At 54.2% G+C, this 21014-nt stretch overlaps 1 protein-coding gene across 4 annotated transcripts in view; it reads left to right on the forward strand.

Annotated features, from left to right (window-relative positions):
* The first annotated feature begins 1672 nt into the window (after positions 1-1672).
* Positions 1673-21014, forward strand: part of ZCCHC24 (zinc finger CCHC-type containing 24) — a 65958-nt gene continuing 46616 nt past the window's right edge. For 3 of the 4 annotated variants that reach the window (XM_036438088.2, XM_045581685.1, XM_036438085.2), the window contains exons 1-2: positions 1673-2052; positions 13934-14134. In XM_036438088.2, coding sequence (XP_036293981.1) covers positions 1810-2052; positions 13934-14134 — 444 coding nt within the window. In that variant the 5' untranslated portion in view covers positions 1673-1809. Of the gene's footprint in view, positions 2053-13933; positions 14135-18415; positions 19725-21014 lie in introns of those variants that run through there. The other variant, XM_036438086.2, reaches the window with a different exon arrangement.

Genomic DNA, 21014 nt, shown 5'->3' on the forward strand with positions numbered 1-21014 from the left:
ATAGGTTTAATACTGTTTTAAAATAGAAAGAGTACAGTTTAGGTGTTTCTCTGATAAATAAATTTACTTATGATTGATATGGTTTCTATCAGTAATTGTAAATCACTTAGTAATATACAAAATCTTAAAAATATGATCAAATAAGACAGGAAAAAGTCAAAGGGGTTCTCGGTTAGTGACCTGGTGGGAACGAGCTTCATTGGCCATCGCTGAAGGCCTTTCGGGCCCAAGCACCCACCGGGATGGGTGGATGCACGTCGTGGGAGAAATCCCGGGAAGGGGTGGCAGGGAGCTGACCTTTATGGCCTACCTTCTGATTACCAGGGAGCTGGTAAACTCCCGAACATCTCGAGGCAGGACGGTGACTGACCCCATTTTACAGGTTCCCTCTTAGAGGTTAGGTGCCAGGCCTAGGTGACTTAGCTGGAAGGTGGCAGAGCTGGCACTTGGACGCTGGCAGAGTGGCACTAGGTTTCAGGTGCGAGAGGTGACTCGGGTCCCCTCCAGGAGCTTCTAAGTCAGAATCTGGCTCTGGTGCAGCGGTGGTTACCCCGGAGTGAGAGGGCCGCAGGGCTTCCAGGTGCATCAGTGGGATCAGGGGTGTGGTGTGGGGTGGGGGTAGGGTAGGATGGGGGGCGGGGCTCACTTAGGCAAACTTGGACTAGTTGGGTTATCCTGGGTTGGTGGTGGCAGTCTTCGGAGCTCCCTCGGACCCATCTGGTGTTTTGGAGACTCGCAGGGCACCTTGAAGCGGGAGTGGGGGGTGGAGGTGGGGAGTGGAGGGTAGAGGGAGAAGCAATGCTGGTCCAGAGGAAAAACAGGAGAGAGAGGGTGGGGAGAAGGCAAGGGGAGGGGGCGGGGAGTCCTTCCTGGGGCAGGAACCCGGGCCCCCTTGGCAGAGCCGGCCCTGCAAAGCGATTCTGCAGATGGAAGGAATTAGCGGGGCGGGGGAGGGTCCCACGGTGATAGCGAGAGGAAGGAGGGAGGAGAGTGTGTGTGTGTGTGTCTGGATCTGGGAGGGGAGTGAGAGGCAGACACATCAGACTAGACGGAAATGGGTAAGACGAAGGAGAAACACAGAGAGAGACACACACAGCCACGGAGACAGACAGAGACCAGGGCACAGGAGATACTAGTCTGAGGGAGAAGGCAGAGTGTGAGAAAAGTGGGAAAACAGAAAAGAAAAAACGAGTGAAAATGACATAATTGGCGAGGATTTGGCACGAACGCGAAACAGAGCAGCGCTGAGGGCAGGACGAGAGGAACAGGATCTGGACGGGGCTGTGCTGGGCTCCCGCGGGCTCCGGAGGACGGCGGGGAGCGGGGGGCGGGGGCCGGGAGCGGGCGCCCAGGGGCGGGCCAGCACCCGCAGCTCATTTAGACGGGCTTTGCCTCATTTCCCTATTCAAGGAGACAGCCAATGGGAGGCGAGGACGGAGCCCGAGGGGCGTGGCCTCCTGGAGCCCCGCCCCGGGAGCGGTCGCCGGAGGGGTCAGCGCGGAGGCAGATAGCGGATCGCCGCGCGGGGCGGGGCGGGGCGGGGCGGCGGCGCGGAGGGGGCGGGCCCCAAAGTTTCCTGCCCAACTTTCGCTGCCTCCTTCCTCCGCCCGCGCGCCGCGGCCGCAGTCCGGGGAGGTGGCGGTGGCGGCTGCGGCGGTGGCGGCTGCGGGCGGCGCGCAGGGCGCGGGGCGATCGCCGTCGGGGCTCGGGCGGCGGGCAGCGGGCTCAGGCTCCCCGGTGCCCGCCCCTCCGCTGGAGGTGGGGGGCGCGAACGGGCTGCCGGGGAGGGGCCGGCACCGCCGCCGCAAAATGAGCCTGCTGTCGGCCATCGACACCAGCGCCTCGGTGTACCAGCCGGCCCAGCTGCTCAACTGGGTCTACCTGTCGCTGCAGGACACGCACCAGGCGAGCGCCTTCGATGCTTTTCGGCCCGAGCCGCCCGCCGGCGCCGCGCCCCCGGAGCTGGCCTTCGGCAAGGGCCGCCCGGAGCAGCTGGGCTCGCCCCTGCACTCCAGCTATCTCAACAGCTTCTTCCAGCTGCAGCGCGGAGAGGTGGGTGCCCCCGCGCGCCCCCGCTCTCCGTCCGCAGCGCGGGGCCCTTTCCTATCTGCCCGGCTCTTCCTGGCGGGGCCCGGCGGGGCCCGGCCCGGCCCTCCTTGGCTTGGCTTGGCTTAGCTCAGCTCTGCCAAACTCGCTGCCCGAAGTCCCCGGGGCGCCGAGAGCGCGTCACCTCCCGGCAGAGCCCAGCCGGGAGCAGCTCGGGCGCGGGCGGGGCCCTCCCTGCTCCTCTCCCAGCCCCCCGCGTTCTTCTAGAGGGGTGGGGGAGCAGGGAGGCGACGGGGCCGGGGGCTCCGAATTCTCTCCAGACAGCTGGGCGGGGAGCCCCTTCCAAGTGTCCTTCCCACACCCAACCCCATCCCCTTCTGGGCCACCGCTCGCCCGGCCGGACAGTGCAAATTCTGCTCCCAGCTCTCTGCAGGGAGTGGGGGGGGGGGGGGGGGCTCTAAAATCTTTTCTCCATCGACCTGGGCGGTTTCTGACCCAAAGGGCACCCTGGGGAGCAGTGATTCTCCCGAGGACTTTACCTGTTGTTCCCACGCTGGAACCCCCAGATCCGTCCTCCCATAGCCACATAGGAAGTGGTTTTTGAGGGCTTGACCCCACAGACTGCGCTGCCCCCCGCCCTCCCAGCCTGGAAGGAAATGAAAGGGAAATCCTCTTGAGCTCTTGGGAGGGGGGCTGGTAGCGGGAGAGGTTCCAGCTGCCAGTGCCTTCCCCACAAACCTGGGCCGGCTGCTTGCAAAGTCTGCTCCTGGGTGGATTCGGTTACACCGAGTCGGAGGGGCAGTGCATCTTTCCAGCTACGTAAACACACAGGCTCCCAGGAACTCCCAGCCCCTTTGAGGGTCTTCAGAGTCTTTCTGCATCCCACTCCCCGCTCTTCCGTTTTGGGCCCCTCCTCTTCCCCCACTCCCACTTGCTCTTGCTTCGTTTGTGAACTGCAGACACCCTTCTGTGGCCTTCCCTCACTCCCCTCTGGCAGCTCCCCTTGGAAAGGTTTTGGAGGGGAAGGAGTGAGGGAGAGGACACACATAAGGGTAATTTTCCTTCAAGACGGGAGCACACCGGTTAGTTTTAGGAGAGGCAGAGGCCTGGCCGTTTTGGGGAGAAGGCCAGTGCACTGGGGATGAAGGCTGAGACAGAGGGTCACCCTCTCTGGCCTCGTCCTGCGTTCAGCTCAGCCATTCCTGGCGAGGGGAGACCGGGCATATAGCATGCAGGCCTCGGGGCCAGAGGTGGGCCCGCGCCCGGGAGCGGAGCAGAGCGCTGGCTGACCTGAGCCGGGCTGGCTGGGCACCGCTGACGGAGAGGAGCGTGGAGCGGCAGCCTTGGTGCCAGGAGAAAGCATTTGTATGCCAAAGCTCTTTGTAAATTGTAAAGCACTCTCCACACGAGGAATTATTCTTGGCTGGGAATCTTCCTTTCTTGTAAGAGGCTTTGCTGCCTCTTCAGGGAACTGGCTGCGGGGATCAGTGATCTGGAGGGACGCTGTGTGGGCTCTTTCTTCAGGGCGTGGGACTTCTCTGACCAAACATGCGCTGAGCTCCGTGCGGGCCCCTGGGGACTCGTTCCCAGGCTCACGGGGCCCAGGTGAGAAGACGGACGGGACGATACAGAGTGAATGGTTGCGGCGTTTCCTGCGGGTCCTGTGGAAGCCCGAAGGGAGGAGGATGACTGTGACCCGGAGGACAAATGGGGGTCCCTAATCAGCCCCTGCTAGCTTTTCACTGCCCCCTACCCTATGGTGTGGCCTTGTCGCCCAGTGAGAACAAGGAGTTTGGGGCCATCAGGAGTCCCCTGTGGGAGGAGTTTGGTGTGCCTCCTCTCGGAAATTTCTGCGGCCCAGGATCCTGGCTGGCTCTCAGTGAGACCAGGCTCCCTGCTGCTTACCTCAGTTTACCTCCAAAGAGGCACATTCCTTCCCTGGGGCCCAAAGAGTCTCTCAGGACCTGACTTTCAGGGAGCCTCAGTTAACCCATCTGTTACATGCCGTCTCTGCTGTTCTCAGGGAGGGTGCATGGGTCTGAGAGCTGTACGGACAGGGAAGGGGGTGCATTAGGAGAGGCAGCAGAGCCCCCTCCCCCCCCGAGCTCCGAGGCCGGTGGCTTCCCTGGAGCGGCTGGAGGCTGTGCCTGCTGACTCGCAGAAGGCCCTCCTGGCTTTGGGCTCACCCACTCTCCCTCCCGGCCACTTGCCCCCTGACCCCGCGTGGAGCCCCAGCTGTGCTGCTGCAGACAGGCCTTTTCTGCATCTAGGCCTTGGCCGGTGACCTCATGTGGCTCCAAAATAGCAACTGGCTGGGACGGCAAGAGAAAGTCCTCCCCACCTGAGTGCTACCAACAGGCTGGCCAGAGAGGAAGCGGGTCATGTGTGTGTGGCCCAGAGGGGACGCTCCGAAGGGACCCAGGGGCCCAGGAGCGTCGCCATTCTGTGCGAGGCTGGCAGGCCCGGTGGCAGTGCCTGAGAATGTGACTGGCATGCTGACCGCTGACCACGGCCTGTCTGCGCCAGTCCCTGTGCCAAGAGCCCACCCCCTCCTGCACCACCCCCAGGCTGCTCCCACCACAATAGCAAAACACCATGAATGCAGCTGGGATTTGGGCAGGGGGGGGGTGGTGGGGACCCGGGGGCACAGAAGCCCATTGTGCCCCCGGAACCTCAGCTCTGGAAGCTGAAGATAAGCCAAGGGTTCTGAGCGGAGTGCTGGCCCTGGAGGCAGAGCGAGGGAGAGATGGCAGAGTTCACGGGCGAGGGCAGGAGCATCAGCAGGTGACTTGGATGCCTGGGTTGCTCCTCAGCTTCTCAGCTCGTGGTGAGGGTGCCAGGCCAGAGCAGGTACAGGCGCCCTTTGTGCAGTTTATTATTATTATTATTATTATTTTTAAGGCAACTGGGTCTAGTTCCTTGGCCTTATGAACCCCAGTGACAACTACTGTCCTTGGAGAGAGAGTCCTGAGTGCCTTGGCTCAGCACATCTATCTCCCCAGGCACCCAAGGAAGGCAGCTCTAAAGGGAGGCAGCTGGGAGGCCTGGAGTCTTCTCTGCCAGGTTTTGTTTGGAATTAAAATTCACAGCAGTGTGCGTCCCGTGGGACTCCTCTTCCAGAGAAGTCCGAACCGCCCTGCAGAGCACTAGCTCTGGTGCTCCTCAGAGGGAAGCCCAGGGGCCCTCGTGGGTAGCCCCTGCACCTGCTCGAGGGGAGTTGTGGCTGTTACCTGTGCCAGCCCAGGTTCGATAAGGGCAGCCAGTTTCTTGTCCTCTTCCTCCAGGGTCAGGCATGGCTTGGCGATGTGGCCTTAAGGTCACTGATGCTTTGTGGGGGTCAGGGGAGGACTTTGGGCTCAAATGCATTTGTCCCTCCTTTGGAGACACGGTGCCCTCCAGCACAGTAAAGAAAGGCTCTGAGAAGTCCCGTGGCACAAAACCAAAGAACCTTTCTTCAGGCCCACATTTCCCACACCTATTGACTGGAGCACATTTTTGGCACGGAACACCTACCAGCGTTCGCCAGGACACCTCTAAGCCCAGGAGATGCTCCATCGGGCAGACCTCTCCCTTGTTGGATAGTTCCTACCCTAGGGGGCCCCTCTTGGAGCTGTGAACCGAGTTCCCAGCACTGTCTTCTGCAGCCCCGAGGACCCCTTTACCACTCGGACCCGCCTGCCCGCCTGTGGGAGATTTGAGAACAGCAGCAAGGGTGTCACAGGCTTAACAGCAATTCTGCATCGACAGGGCTCTTAGTAGCCCGGGAGGAGCAATTGGGGGCTCCTGTTTACAAGGGCCTCAGGTCTTGACAGTCTTCTGAAGGTTTTGACTTGTTACCTGTGCCTTCCAAGGTACAGATGAGCCAAGAGATCACCTGACCGGTGTGGATGTGTAGAACAAAGCCATGTGCCTGTGTGAGGATGAGCGTAAGCCTTACTGAGCCTAAGAGTGGGGCTTCAGGAGCTGAATTTGTTCCCAGCAGCCCTTGCAGTCTGTGTGGGTGGGGTGAGGGTGCAGGTCCAGCAGCTGGAGAGGATGCTTGGCTCCCTTCAGCCTCCCCCTGGGAATCTGAGCTCCAACTCAAGCAAGGAGGACCATCATTTGAGGCCCTGTTCGCTGAGGTGGCCTGACCTTCCCATCAAATTGAGTTAACTGGGTGGGCCTAGCCTCAGAGAGGAGCCCTCACCGCAGGGACCTTCTGGGTCAGGTGGGAGTGAGGAAAGCAAGCAGCGTTATTAATTACTAATCAGCAGCAGTATTCCCATTGTCCAGATGGGGAAACTAAGGCTCTTCAAAAGGAGAATGAAACAGGAAACGGGTGGCAGACCCAAGGCACCAGCCTAGGTCTCAGGATGCTGGTGTGTGTGTGTGTATGTTGTTGTTGTTGGTGGTGGTGTATAATCTTTTATTCTGTCCTCTGGCCATACTGGTCTGCTCAAGGTTTCTAAAAACCCCAGGCAGTCCCACTTCTCAAAGCTTTTGCGCTTGCTCTTGCTTCTACCTAAAACGCTATTCCCTGTCCTTGTACAACCGACAGACCCCAGATTACTTCTTACGCCACAAGCCCCTACTCTGGAAGGCTGTATCTGGCATTCACGGGGAACACACCTCCTCCAGCTTCTCTGTCACTGCAGGTTCTATGCGTGACAGAAGAATCGTACACACTTCCGGTAAAGCATGTCTTAACTTTGGTCTTGCCATGAAACACACATGGTATGTGTCCGTCTCAATAGCACTCTCGGCAGCACTCTGAGAGTGGGAGTCTTTGCAGTCCTAGCATCCGATGCTTAGTCAATGCCCAGGCCATTCTAGGTGCTCAGTTAACGTTTACCGGGTGGATGTGTGGGAAGATAACTTGAATCGAACCTTCTCCTCTTTTCTCCCTCCAGACATGTGATTATGTGAAAGCTCTCCTCAGTCCCTTAGCCTCTTGCTTTATCTCACAGACGGTTTATGGAATCTTGATTAATTGGAAGGAGGTGACTTGGAGATGGGGAAATCTTGTCCCTAGAGCAGTCCCAGCAGACGCCTAGATAATGCTGACAGTTCTTAACCTTCTTGGTTATCGACCTCTCTGAGAGTCTGAAGGTGGCTAGTCTCTCTCCTTACCACAGTGGTCGGCAAACTGCGGCTCATGAGCCACATGCAGCTCTTTGACCCCTTGAGTGTGGCTCTTCCACAAAATATCATGGCCTGGGCGAGTCTATTTTGAAGAAGTGGCGTTAGAAGAAGTTTAAGTTAAAAAAAAAAAATTGACTCTCAAAAGAAATGTTAATCGTTGTGCTGTTGATATTTGGCTCTGTTGACTAATGAGTTTGCCGACCACTCCCTTACCACAACACACAGAGCACAGCATACATGCACATGCAGACACACGTGGCTGTGCATGATTTCAAGAGGATCCTGGCACCTTAGTCAACAATGAAGTCTTAATCAAGGCCCCCGGTTATTGGAACTGCAAGCCTCAGTGGTAGCCCAGACTGAGCAAACCTTAGGGTCCCTTCTAGGTCTCAGATTCACTCACACTTTCTGCTTTCATTCAGCAAATGCATTCCAGGAGAGGCAGCCTGGTCCCCACTGCTGATGCTCAAGCTGGCAGAGGGCATATGGCTGTGAAACCTGAGCACCTGTCACGTGATTGGCGGCTTGGGCTGGAGTAGGAAGGACTGGGTGGGGAGGGGGTCTCCCTGTGTCCTCTATGCCTTGTCCTGCTGCAACTGCTCCTTCACTTTCTGATCCTTCTCCCATTTCTCTCTCTTTCTGCTCCTCCCCTACCAAAAAGAACACTGGTCGCTTTTTAACATTAGCCTGTCACTGAGCACTGGCTGTGTTTGGGAAACTGTATTTTGCACGTCCCAGGAGAATGGACCTCAGGAGGCAATGGTGTTCATGGGGGCCAGGGGGAAGGGCTGCTGGGTGAAGCTGCCAGCTCTGCCACCTTCCTGGCCGACAGGTCAGCTTGAACCCCAAAAGCAAACAGGAGCAGGGCTGGGGTCTGACCTCCGCCAGGGAAGCCTTCCATCAGGTGGGCCTTCACTTTCCCATCAGCCGACTCCTTGCCCTGACAACCTCTCACCTAGCCCAGCCCACATCCGCCTCTGCTTGTGTGTACAGGGTGCGTGCGTGCGTGCGTGTGTGCACTTGACTCTGGGCCTGGAGCTCCAGAGAGACGCGAGGAGTAGATGTGCAGACCCCTTGGAGAAGGGCCGGAGTCATTCGTGAGATGAATGGTTTCTTGTCTCAGCGAGAAGCAAGGGCCCGCGCGTCTGTGTTGAGCATACAGGGGAGACTTTTGGGATAAGAAAGCAGTTGTTCCGCTGATGAAAGGACCCCACAAAGCTGGAGATTAGCATCAGTGCTTCCCCCTCCGGACCCATCTCAGGCCTGCGGGGCAGGGCTCATTATTGGCTTGTGCCAGGCCCCCTCGGACGCAGCCCTTGTCATTGCCTGGCCCCTCCATGCCCTTCCCTGCAGGTGCTGCTCCGTGTCCGCCAGCAGTCCTACCTTTCTGCCCTGCATGGGCTCTTCTCCCTCTAGGCTGGTCTCAGAAGCTTCTGCCCACCTGCCCTGATCCTGGCCTGTCTCCCACCCACTTTGCCCTCTTGCTGTCCTAGTGCAGGTAGAAGGGGGTGGGGGGTGAGAGGAGAGAGAGAGCACAGCTTGGCAGGCTAAGTCAACCCTGGAAATCTCTGCCTCTGTACCCAAATCCCTCAGCAGAACCCCAACCCCAGGGCCCAGATCCCTCACGTAGCCCCAAAACGCTGGTGCCTCATCTTGCCAGTGCCCAGAGGCTTGGCAGTATGATGTCAGAGGCCTCTGTGCCAAGAAGAGTGGTTCACACCTGGCGCCTTCCCCTGGCTCCCCTTCCTGGAGGGGAAGCCAAGCCCTGGAGGCAGAGTGGTGGCTGACGCAGGACAGGCCACCAGACCCGTATGTGTGTGAATCTCCTCTCGGCCGTCCTCGTGCTTGGGCAGCTTGCTGAGCCTCATTTTACAGTTCAGTAAAATAATGCGGAGGACTAAGAACGGGAGAGCTTCTAGTCGAGTATGTGACACGGGTAGGGTGTCTTCCCATCTACCTTTCCCCAGCAGCCACGCCAGACCTCGGAGAGGTTCCAGCAATGGGCAGGAGTCTGACTCTGTCCCCGAGTGTGGTGTGGGGATTCCTCTCTTCCCGCTAGCTGCCTGGCCCGCTGACCCCGGGAGGGAGACGATGGTTTCCCCCGCCAAGACTGTTGATGAGGGCCTTGATGGCCCAGAGGCTTCCGCGCATCACATGAGGGGCTGCACCCAACCAGTACCCAGAGTAGCTGAATCTGGGGTGAGACCACTCTTTGACTTAGTCCACAGGAACTCAGAGGCCTCAACCTAAACCCCCTCAAGGTATTAAGGCATCCATTCCCTCTCCTGTCAAGTGGGACTCCCAGGCCCTCCCTTGCCTGGGGGATCGGCACCCAGGACCCTCCGGGTGTAAGGAGCAGCCCAACCGTCTGACAAGGGTTGCAGAGTCTTTGCCTTCAGGGATGTCCAGCCTCGCGGAGACACGAGGAGGCATCCATCACCTTGCAAAGAGATCAGAGACTCCAGAGCTCCTCCAGGCAGGGGCAGGGGCGTCATGGGTGTTCCGCCTGTGACAGTGAGGGGCAGGGCTGAGGCAGGGAGGCCCGGAGCCCCCTGGAGGAGGCTGGGGCCTCTGGGACTAGTGGGGCCTCAGGAGCACCCGAATCTGGGCTTTTCACACTGTCCCGAGGCCTGAGTAAGAGGAAGCGGTGGTTTCCAGGCCCTGCCACTGGGTTAGAACCTTGTCAGCAGCTGGGTCCTGGAGGAGGTTTGGATGAGCACAGAGAGGGCCTCCGGGGGCTGGCAGCAAGGGCAGAACCGGAGGTAGGACAGCAGTCGCTCCGTGGGATGCAGAGAGGAGCAGCCGGGCTGCTGCAGAGTTAGGGGCTGGTGGATGCAGGCAGGGCTACCCAGCCTTGCCCTGGGCCTGAGATGGCAGAACCTAGAACCGACACAGTGCTGGCTGCATGCAGGGCTCCGGGGGTATCTGTCAGCTCCTGGGTGACGGACCTTAAGAAAAGGGGGCTGCAGGGATTGCCAAGCCTGCTACCTCCCCTGCTCCATTTCCCATTCTGCACGTGGGAAACCCGAGAGGCCAGGCCCAGCTCTGCCGCCCGAAGGGAGGAAGCGGTGTCCTGGCCTCCTCTCCATCAGTCGCCACCGGCCACGGGGCCAACTCACCTTTCACCTCCATGGCCCGAGCTCCTCCTGGGACTTCGGAGAGGAAACAGCTTGCTGCCCCACCCGCCCTTGCGACATGGACAGGCCTCCTGGCCCTGGGCCTGGCCGTGTGCCCAGGTCTGGGTCTCAGTTTCTCCGTCTGTGAGGGCAAGGCTGTGTCAGCTCACGTCCTTCCAGCTCCAAGGTGGTACCATCCTGACTTGGGCTGGAGTGCGGAGAGGGACAGGCCGGAGCCCGGAGCTGGGGTGGGAGAAGCAGAGAGGAGGGAGCTCTGGCTCGCCCTCGGACCAGGAGCTGCTTTTGTGGCGGGGGCCAAGTGTGACCCTCGTGAGGTGTCGAGCTGCCAGCGAGAGGGCAGGCTGCTCAGAGGCCTCGGGCCGCCCAGGGGTACCAGCAGGGCCATGGGCAGGGGCGTGTGCCCACGGGACGAGGGAGAGGTTTGCAGGGGAGACTTCGTGCACTTTCTGGCACCCACCACGCTTCCCCTTCCTCTCGCCGACTTGCTGCCAGAACAGTCCCAATTCCTGTGGACTTTCTTAAATCGCATCCAGAAAAGAAAAGGAAAAGAGAAAAAGGGGGGAAAGAGGGTTGTTATTTGTGAAAATTGCATTTCCCAGCCGTGAGGGTGACTCACGCATTTGGAGCTTCAAGTTTCTGTTTGGATGAACTTTTCTCTGGGAGGCTGGGCCGGGCTGCCCTGCCTCAGGCCAGCGGCTGGGGAGAGTCCTAGAGTCCATCTGAGGAGAGATCCGACAGCCGGAAAGTTCAGGTGCTCCCTCAGGTGACGCTGGGCTGGTTGTACTGAACTGCCCGGGGGAGCTTTCAAAAGGCAAACTCGAGCCCAGACAGCACAGCTCAGTGGCTGAGCCCTGACCTATGAACCAGGAGGTCACGGTTTGATTCCCGGTCAAGGCACATGCCCGGGTTGCAGGCTCGATCCCCAGTGTTGGGCATGCAGGAGGCAGCCGATCCGTGATTCTCCCCCATCATGGATGTTTCTCTCTCTCTCCCTCTCCCTTTCTCTCTCTGAAATCAATAAAAATGTGTTAAAAAAAAAAATTATCCAAATGCTAGATGTTATGCGTGTATCGTTTAGCACAATAACAAGAGCAGAGCCCAGGCCCTCAGCCCCAGGTGGCCGCTTTGCTAGGTTTGAAGCAGGGCCCAGAGAACTGCATTTGTGAAAAGTTTCCCAGGCCATTCAATACAAGCTGGCACATCCTCATCTGATCTGTAAAGGGCGACAGTGACTCATCGGGCTGTGAGCATCAGCTGTCTTAACATGTGTGAAGTTTTCAGGGCTCGGTCCAAAGTAGGGGCTCAGTGATCATCTCAGTGATCATCTCACCCCATTCCCACCGGAGCCCTCCCATAGCCCTAAGGTGGTTCCGTACTGGCTCCCACCACCCAGGGATGGGGACCTTCCGTTTCTCAGGGTGCACCACCCCATCTTGGGCCACCTGAGGCCTGGAGAGCTGCCCTCAGACCTGCGGGGTTGGGCGGTGTCTTCCACTGGCCCAGGGTGGCATGGTAGCACTGGGCAGTGGCAGAGCAGAGATGGCCATTGGGAGCCTTCGAGTTCCGTGCCAGTGGCTGGAGGCGACTGTGTGGGGCCTGGGCTGCCTGGGACATGGTCTGTGTCTTCCCTTCTAGGCCTAGGCTCCAGGGCAGACCTGCCTGAGGGAACAGAGGCTCAGAGAGGGGGGCCCGGAGGGGGTCCAGAAAAGGGTAGCACTCAGATGGTGAGACTATGTCCTCTAGAAGGGGAGTCCAGACCCCAGAGATGGAACATGTAGGGAGGCTGAGGTAGACAAGAGTGAGCAGTGGGGTCTGTCCTGGTTGTGGGGGTGCCTGCTCCCTTGGGGCGGCTCTTAGCTCACCTCCTTCCCCTTCTCACATTGAGGGGGACACAGAAAGGACCCCGCCACCCTGGGCCGCAGTCTGCCTCAACTTATTGTAGTAAGGGAGCTGGAGGCAACTTCCCCTCAGGCCTCTTCTCGCCCATCAGCCCGGGGGCTCCTGAGAACAGGCCGTGTCTCTCCGTTAGACCCAAGGCCCCCCGAGGTCACCATTCACTCCCGGAGTTCTCGGGCACCTGAGCTGGGGTCAGGGTGCCCAAGCCCGTGCCCAGGCCTGTCATTGACCCTCCTGAGAAAGCTGCCTCTTTCCAGCCTTGGCCTTGACCCAGGAAAGGGAGCCATGGCCTCACCGCAGGCCCCACCTTCACCAAATTCCAGTGTGCCTGGCCGCGGAGCGGGGACTCCTATAAATAGAGGGTGTATACAGCAGGAGGCGGCCTGGGCCTCGTCTGCTTTGAAGCCAGGCGAGACATCTGGCTCCTGTCAGCTGGAGGTGGGAGAGGTGGGAGAGGTGAGAGAGGCGGGCCCCTTCTCCCTGGCTCCCAGAGAGCCAGCCGGGCCAGGCCCTGGGCTCCCCAGACACCGTCTGCACAGGCCTGGTGCTGCCGGAGACCCGGCAGAGCGCTGGCTCTCTGCCCGCTGGAAACCATGCTGCCCCGACGTTCCGCTTCCTTACAAGTGGAGTCAGCTCTGACATACGGCCGTGGCCGGCCAACTGTGGCTCACGAGCCACATGCAGCTCTTTGGCCCCTTGAGTGTGGCTCTTCCACAAAATACCACGGCCTGTGCGAGTCTATTTTGAAGAAGTGGCGTCAGAAGAAGTTTAAGATTAAAAAATTTGACTCTCAAAAGAAATTTCAATCGTTGTGCTGTTGATATTTGGCTCTGTTGACTAATGAGTTTGCCAACCACCGACATAAGGGACTTGTCTCCAGCCCTCCACCCGTGAGGGGCAGAGCCGGTAACCCAGCAGGTGGTTCTCTGCTGACTTGCCTATCTCCAGGCAGTGGGAGGAGAACTAATGGTAATAATAACTCGCATTGTCGCCCTAACCAGTTTGCTCAGTGGTTAGAGCTCAAGGGTCCCAGGTTCGATTCCAGTCAAGGGCATGTACTGTGGTTGCGGACACATCCTCAGTAGGGAAGTGTGCAGGAGGCAGCTGATCGATGTTTTCTCTCATTGATGTTTCTAACTCTATCACTCTCCCTTCCTCTCTGTAAAAAAAAAAATAAATAAATAAATAAAAAAATAATAATAATAATTCGCATTGTCATCGCCATCACCATCCTCTACCAACCGTGTGGTTTCAAGTGCCATACGTTTGTGACTTCCTGTTATCTTCTAGAAACCCTAGGAGACAAACATCATTATTCCTGTCTTCCAGACGGCCACTGTGGCCCAGGTTGGCTAACTGGTTTGCCCATGGACCCACGACTAGATTTGGGTTTGAACCTAGGCTCCAGGAGGCCTGAGCTTGTGGGCATCGGGGTCGTTGTGAATTTGTGTGTGTGTGAATGCGCGGGCCCACGGACATGCCCTGGCCCGGGCTGTGACTGAGTGTGTCAGGCCTTCTGCATCATTGTGAGTGTGTGTGTGTGTGTGTGAGTGCGTGGGCCCATGGCTGTAACTGAGTGTGTCAGGCCTTCTGCGTCGTTGTGAATGTGTGTGTGTGTGTGTGTGTGTGTGTGTGTGCGCGCGCGCGTGTGGGCCCATGGACATGCCCTGGCCGTGGCTGTGACTGAGTGTGTCAGGCCTCTTGAGCCCTCACAGCCTCTGTCCCCCCCACAGGCCCTGAGCAGCAGCGTGTACAAGAGCGCCTCGCCCTACGGCTCCCTCAACAACATCGCCGACGGCCTCAGCTCCCTCACCGAGCACTTCTCCGACCTGACCCTGACCTCTGAGACCCGGAAGCCCAGCAAGAGGCCGCCGCCCAATTACCTGTGCCACCTGTGCTTCAACAAAGGACACTACATCAAGGACTGCCCCCAGGTAAGGCAGCCTGGCCCGGGGCGGCCCGTGGGCCCCTATGCCCTGTGGGCAGCTCCTGTGGATGGGCAGCCCTGCTCTGCCCCCTTCCAGGTCTCCATCTTCCTGTCCCCTCCGGTATTCCTGAGCAGGCCTGGATGGTGTGAGTGGGGAGGAAGCCCAGCGTGGACCTGTTCTAGTTAGGTTGCAGTCTGGGTGGGGGGACCCCAAAATGAGGTTTTTGGACCTTACAGTCCCTACCCATGTTCCTGCCAGGGTGGGTCCTGTTACCACGAGGCGTGAGGTGGGACAGGGGCCAGCAGCCTCCTCACAGCTCTCTCCTGAGACCCCAAAGCCTCACACTCACAAGGAAGGAATGCGGGCGCTGGGCCAGGAATCCAGATGTGCGCCCCTCCCCCAGGCCCACCTCTGCCTGCTCTGTGCCAGGCTTCCTCCTCAGCCTGCAGCTCGGAGGGGGCTGCCCCACCAGGGGGCTGGTGAAGGCGCTGTGGGGGGAGGAAAGGGGAGTAGGAGATTGGGGGTCTCTCATCAAATGCTTCGCCGAGTCAGGGTGGGGCCCTGGGGCAGCTCCCACCCACGAGGTGAGCCAGAATCCGGGGGAGGGAGGTCATCAGTTGTTTTAAATATGGTGCAAGATTATCAGTGATTTCCCCCCATTATTTTTTCATATTTTCCAGTGTTTTTATGATGTGGTACTACTTACTCTGTGTATGTAATGGAAATGGAATCCTGTAAACTCAAAAAACCCATGCTGTCTCACCCTCCAGATGTTGGAAGCCGAGGGCATGGCTGGGTGGGGCTGGCCCCGCAGGCAAGGGAGGCTGAGATGTGCTTCTCGCTCACCACTCCCTGCGCCCCGTCCCCCTGCTTCCCGCACCGCCAGGCGTGGCCCGTCAGTGCAGCCTGGGAGCAGGGAAAAGCCCAGACACGCAGGCCTCCCTCGGCCCTGGGCACTGTAGTGAGACCCCCTCCCTGTGATTCATGTCAGGGGCCTTGGCCTCCATCGGCCCCGGGCACGGGAGGCCCTCCCTGGCTCCTGAGTAGGGGCAGCTGACCCACGGTGGCCGCTCTCCAGATCCACATCGCATGGGCCTGTCTTCCCCTCAACACGGAGTCTGCAGGGCCCTGGCCCGAGATCTCAGCGGAAGGGGAGGCCCCGCCCTCCAGGGCCAGACGAACAACTGAGGACCCAGTTGGTCAGAGTTGTGCCCGTGGCCCACCCAGGGACAGCACCCCCTAGGGCCCTCCCCAGCTGAGCCCCCCGCAGAGGGGTTCTCTGCTCTCAGTCACGCACAGCAACACCTCAAAACCTCCCTCCATCCTGCCCGCCTGCAGCCTGGGAGGGGGCAGAGTAGGACACAGGCATTGGGATGAGTGGTCCTCCAGCATCATCTCATTCAGTCTCAGAACTACCCAGCATGCCAAGTGCTCCATTAGCCTCATGCTACCTGATGCTTCTTGTGAGTCAGGGTTAGCACAGGACTACTGACCTGGAGGATCCAGGAATTTATCCCCTCCCCCCAGGTGGTGACAGTCAGACGTAGGGCCGAGGAGGTGTGCTCACGCTGGGCTCAGCCTGGGAAGGCCTCCAGGAGAAGGAGGGCTTGAGTGGGGCTGCCAGGTTGATGGGAGAAGAGCGGCAGGTCCTCTCACAACATGACCAGTATCCCAAGGCAACGGGGTGGTGAGCCAGAGGTGGGGGCTGGGGCAGGGCCTGTGTGTGTGTGTGTGTGTGTGTGTGTGTGTGTGTGTGTGATCACACTGCCCTCTCCAGACAGGGCCAGGGCTCTTCTAAATGTGGGCAGGGGGTCCCTGCCCTTGGTGCTTCTCTTGCCAGCGCAGGGCTAACCTGGTTCTTCCTTTGTGTGGATTAAACGGGGTGTGTTCACTTACCTTGTGCACGGCTCTTAACACTCTGGCAGAATTCGGAGTGATAGCCCCATTTTACAGCTGAAGAAACAGAGCCCCAGGGAGGTGGAGTGCTGAGGAGAGGGCAGGGAATGTGGGCACCCCAGTCTTGGGAACTTTGTGCCCTTTGCCTCCCAGAGTACCCGTGCCACCAGGTGAGACACCCATGGCCTGTGGAGCCTCAGTTTCTCCCTTGAACAGGCAGAGGCCCCCTTCTGGCCCATCACAAACCTGCTTCTACCTGGGACTCCTGCAGGCCCAAGGACCGCCCTCCACCCTTCACAAGAGGTGGAGGGCAAAGGCTGGAAATGTCCATTTCATCATCGTAAAGGGAAGCCAATGAGGACACTAACTCATGGGATTGTGAGGACCCAATGAAAGTGCTTAGCGCAGTGCCTGGCACACAGTGGGCATTTAATACATGTTGGCCAGCATTCTTTTTCTGCTGTTGGTCACTACACCCTCCCGGCAAGGTACTAGGTATTTTGGCAGGCTGGAATGTGGTTGGATGCTCCCCAGTCCTCACCTGATTACACGCTCAGGGGCAGTGCTGGGATAGATTTGGCTCTGTACCCCTCACTGTCTGACCCCCATGCCAGCCCAAGAGCTCACACACAGCAGGTGCTCAGCACAAACCTTCCTGCATGAAGGGATGTGTGAAGAAGGCTTTTGTAAGGCCTGGAAATCTTTGCTCAAACAAAATATTATAAATATCTCAGAATATGTAATATTTAAAAGTGGAATGCTTATTTTGGTAATAACTAATGAGATATAATTTACTTACCATATAATTTACCCATTTAAAGTGTACAATTCAGTTATAGAACATTTTCGTCACCTCAGAAAGGAACCTCACACTCTTTAGCTGTCACCCTCTGTTCCCCGGCCTCTAGGAAACCATTAATCTACTTTCTGTCTCTATAGATTTTCCAATCCTTAACACTTCATATAAATAGAATCATATACTATGTGGTTTTGGTGCCTAAATTCTTTCACTTAAATATAATTTTCAAGTTTCATTCATCAGTTCCCAATTTCGGAAGTATTCCATTCTCTTTTTCTGGAAGATTTTGTGAGAATTAATATTAATTCTTTCTTAATTGTTTGATGAGATTCATCTGTGAAAGCATCAGAGCGTGGGCTTTCTTTTGTGGGTAGGTATTTTAAATTACTGGTTCAATCTCTTCTCTTGTTACAGGTCTACTCAGATTTTCTATCTCTTCTGGAGTCAGTTTCTGTAGTTTGTATCTTTCTTGGACATAAATTATACATACAGTTGTTCACACTATTCTATTATAATTCTTATATCTGTAATCTTGGTATTAATGTATACCTCTTTCATCTTTGATTCTGGTAATTTGAGTCTTTTCTTTTTTTCTTGGTCAAGCCAGGTAAAGTTTTGTCAATTTCGTTGAACTTTTCTAAGAACCAACATTGGGTTTAGTTACTACTTTACTCTATTATTTTTCTATTTTCTATTATATTGCTTTCCAGTTTATTCTTTTAGAAATTATGGCAAAATACAAATAAATAAAATTTACCATCTTAACCATTTTTCAGTGTATAGTTCAGTGGCATTAAGTACATTCACATTATTGTACCACCATCTACAGACCTCTTTTCATCTTGCAAAACTGAAACTCTGTCCCCATTAAGCAATAACTCCATCTCTTTCTCTCCCCCAGCTCCTGCACCATTTTGCTTTCTGTCTCTGTGAATTTGACTACTCTAGGAACCTCTTATAAGTGGAATCATTCAGTATTTGTCCTTTTGTAACTGACTTATTTCACTTATACTAGTAATGTCCCCAAGGTTCATTCACGACATAACATGTGACAAGATTTCCTTCCTTTAATTTTATATCCTTACCCGAGGATAAATTTTTATTGATCTTAGAGACAATGAGAGAGGGAAAAGAAGGAGGAGAGAGATATGAGGGAGATGCACCAATGGGTTGCCTCCGAACACATCCTGATCAGGATTGAACCACAACCTTTTGGTGCATGACAACACTCCAACCACTGAGCCATCTGGCCAGAGGAATTTACTTCTCTTTTTAAGGCTGAATAATATTTGTGTGTGTGTGTGTGTGTGTGTGTGTGTGATTACCATGTTCTGTTTATCCATTTATTCATTAATGAAAAACTGGAATGTTTCCACCTTTTGGCTATTGTGAATAATGCTATAATGGACATGGGTATACAAATATTCTTCTGAGTCCTTGCTTTTAAGTCTTCACTCTAATCGTTGTAGTTCTTTCCTTCAGCTTGCTTTGAATTTATTTTCTCTTTCTATTCCTATTTTCTCTTTCTAGTTTCTTGAAGTGGAAGGTTGGGTGACTGACTTTGCATTCTTTCTTCCTTCTCATATGTACAGCACATCATCCTTGGATGTGCCTTCACTGTAACATCGAGGAGATGCCATCGAAAGTTGACTCCTGTATGTACCAATGAGCCCGAGATGAAATTGGCTTTGTTACTCGTGTCTCACTTAGAGTCACGTAACCCCACCAACGACGTTGATGTTCACAACTGCACGTTTTCCTCCGAGCTGCATGCTGTAGGTTTTGGAATGGCCTATCTTCATTTTAACTTATCCCAGGGTGTTTTCTGATATCCCTTTTCCTTTTTGTGACCCACTGGTGATTTAGTAGTGTGTTGTTTAAAATCCACATATTTATGAGCTCCCCAGTTACCTTTTTAAAACGACTTCTAATTTTGTTCTAATGTGGTCACAGAGCACACTTTATGTTATTCCAATGCTTCTAACTTGACTGTGGATTATTCTGTGGCCTGGCATGTGGCTGCCTTGGAGGACAGTGCGTGCTCTGGAGAAGAATGTGGCTGCATTGTTGGGTGGGACGTTCTATAGAAGTCCGCTAGGTCTGCTTGGTTGATAGTGTTGTTCGCATCTTCTGAAACCTGACATTCCGCCTGCTTCTCTGTCAGTATAGTAGGTAAGGGTACTGAAAACTCTATTATTGTTTAATTGCCTAATTTTTCTTCAATTCTGCCTTTTTTTTTTTTTTTTTTTTTTTTTTTTTGCTGCATGTATTTTGGTGCTCTGTTATTAGGTACATTTATGTTGTAATTGCATGTCCCTTATTGATCCTTTTTATCATTATAAAATGCCCTTTTTATTGCTAGTAACACTTTTTGTTTTAAAGTCTATTTTGTTTGATATTAGTGTAGCCAGCTGTTTTTATGGTTGCCATTTATAGGATAGATTTTTTTTTAACTTTCCATCCGTTCAAATCTTTGACCCTAGAGTGTGTCTCCTATAGATAACCTACAGTTAGATCTTGTTTTACTTTTATCCAATCTGATAGCCTCTGACTTTTCTTTGGATTTTTTTTAATCTATTCACATGATTGATAATGCTATTGTTAATGCTCTTTTGAGATATGCTATTACGGATATAGTTGGATTTGGCTCTGCCATTTTACTTTTTGTTTTCCATACTTCTGTTTTTTTCTTTTGTCTTTTATTCTTCCTTTTGCATTAAATTGTATTTTTTAATGTATCATTTTAATTTCTTTAATGAAAAATTTTTACTATTTCTAAAGCTATTTTCTTAGTGGTTGCTCCAGGGCTTATCTTATCTTTCTTATATATCTTAAATTCTTTACTTACCAGAGTCTGCTTCAGATGGTTACCGATTTAACACCAAGGAGATACAGGGCTGCCACTCTTATATAGCTCTCTATATATGACAGAGCTAGAACTTTCGTCAGATTAGCTTTCTTATTTTCTATTTCTCTTCATTTGTTGTTGTAGATTCAAATTACCACCTGGTGTCATTTTATTTATTTACTTATTTATTTAAATTCTTTATTGTTGAAAGTATTACATAAGTCCTCCCCCCATTGACCTCTCCCCAGCCTCTCCCACCCCCAGCACATACCCTCACCCCCCTATTGTCCGTGTTCATTGGTTGTGCTTATATGCAAGCATATAAGTCCTTTGGTTGATCTTTTATACCCTTCCCCACCTTCACCTGCCTTCTCTCTGAGGTTGGAAGGTCTGTTTATGCTTTTATGTCTCTGGGTCTATTTTTGTTCATCAGTTTATGTTGTTCATTATATCCCACAAATGAGTGAGATCATGTAATATTTATCTTTCTCTGACTGGCTTATTTCACTTAGCATAATGGTTTCCAGGTCCATCCATGCTGTAGCGAATGGTAAGAGTTTTTTTCCTTTTTATAGCAGTGCAGTATTCCATTGTGTAGATGTACCACAGTTCCTTAATCCACTCATCTGCTGATTGGTACTTAGGCTGTTTCCAAATCTTAGCTATTGTAAATTGTGCTTCTGTGAACATAAGGGTGCATATATTTTTTTCTGATGGGTGTTTCTGATTTCTTGGAACATATTCCTAGAAGTGGGATCACTGGGTCAAATGTGAGTTAGGTTTTTAGTTTTTTGAGGAAAGTCCATACCATTCTCCACAGTCTTTGCACCAGTCTGCATTCCCACCAGCTGTGCACAAGGGTTCCTTTTTCTCCACATCCTCACTAGCACTTGTCGTTTGTTGATGTGTTGACGACAGCCATTTTGACAGGTGTGAGATGGTACCTCATTGTCGTTTTGATTTGCATCTCTGGGATGATTAATGACTTTGAGCATGGTTTCATGTGCCTCTTGGACTTCTGTATGTCCTGTTTCGATAAGTGTCTATTTAGGTCCTTTATCCATTTTTTTTTTTATTGGATTGTGTATCTTCCTTTTGTTAAGTTTTATGAGTTCCTTATAAATTTTGGAGATTAAACCTTTATTAGATATAACATCGGCAAATATGTTCTCCCATGCAGTGGGCTCTCTTATTGTTTTGTTGATGGTTTCTTTTGCTGTGCAGAAGCTTTTATTTTGAGGTAGTCCCATTTGTTCATTTTCTCCTTAATTTCCATTGTCCTAGGAGATGTATTAGTAAAGATGTGGCTACAAGATATGTCTGATATTTTGCTGCCTATGGAT

This window comes from Pipistrellus kuhlii, unplaced genomic scaffold (genome assembly GCF_014108245.1).
Source record: "Pipistrellus kuhlii isolate mPipKuh1 unplaced genomic scaffold, mPipKuh1.p scaffold_m20_p_15, whole genome shotgun sequence".
Classification (NCBI taxonomy): domain Eukaryota; kingdom Metazoa; phylum Chordata; class Mammalia; order Chiroptera; family Vespertilionidae; genus Pipistrellus; species Pipistrellus kuhlii.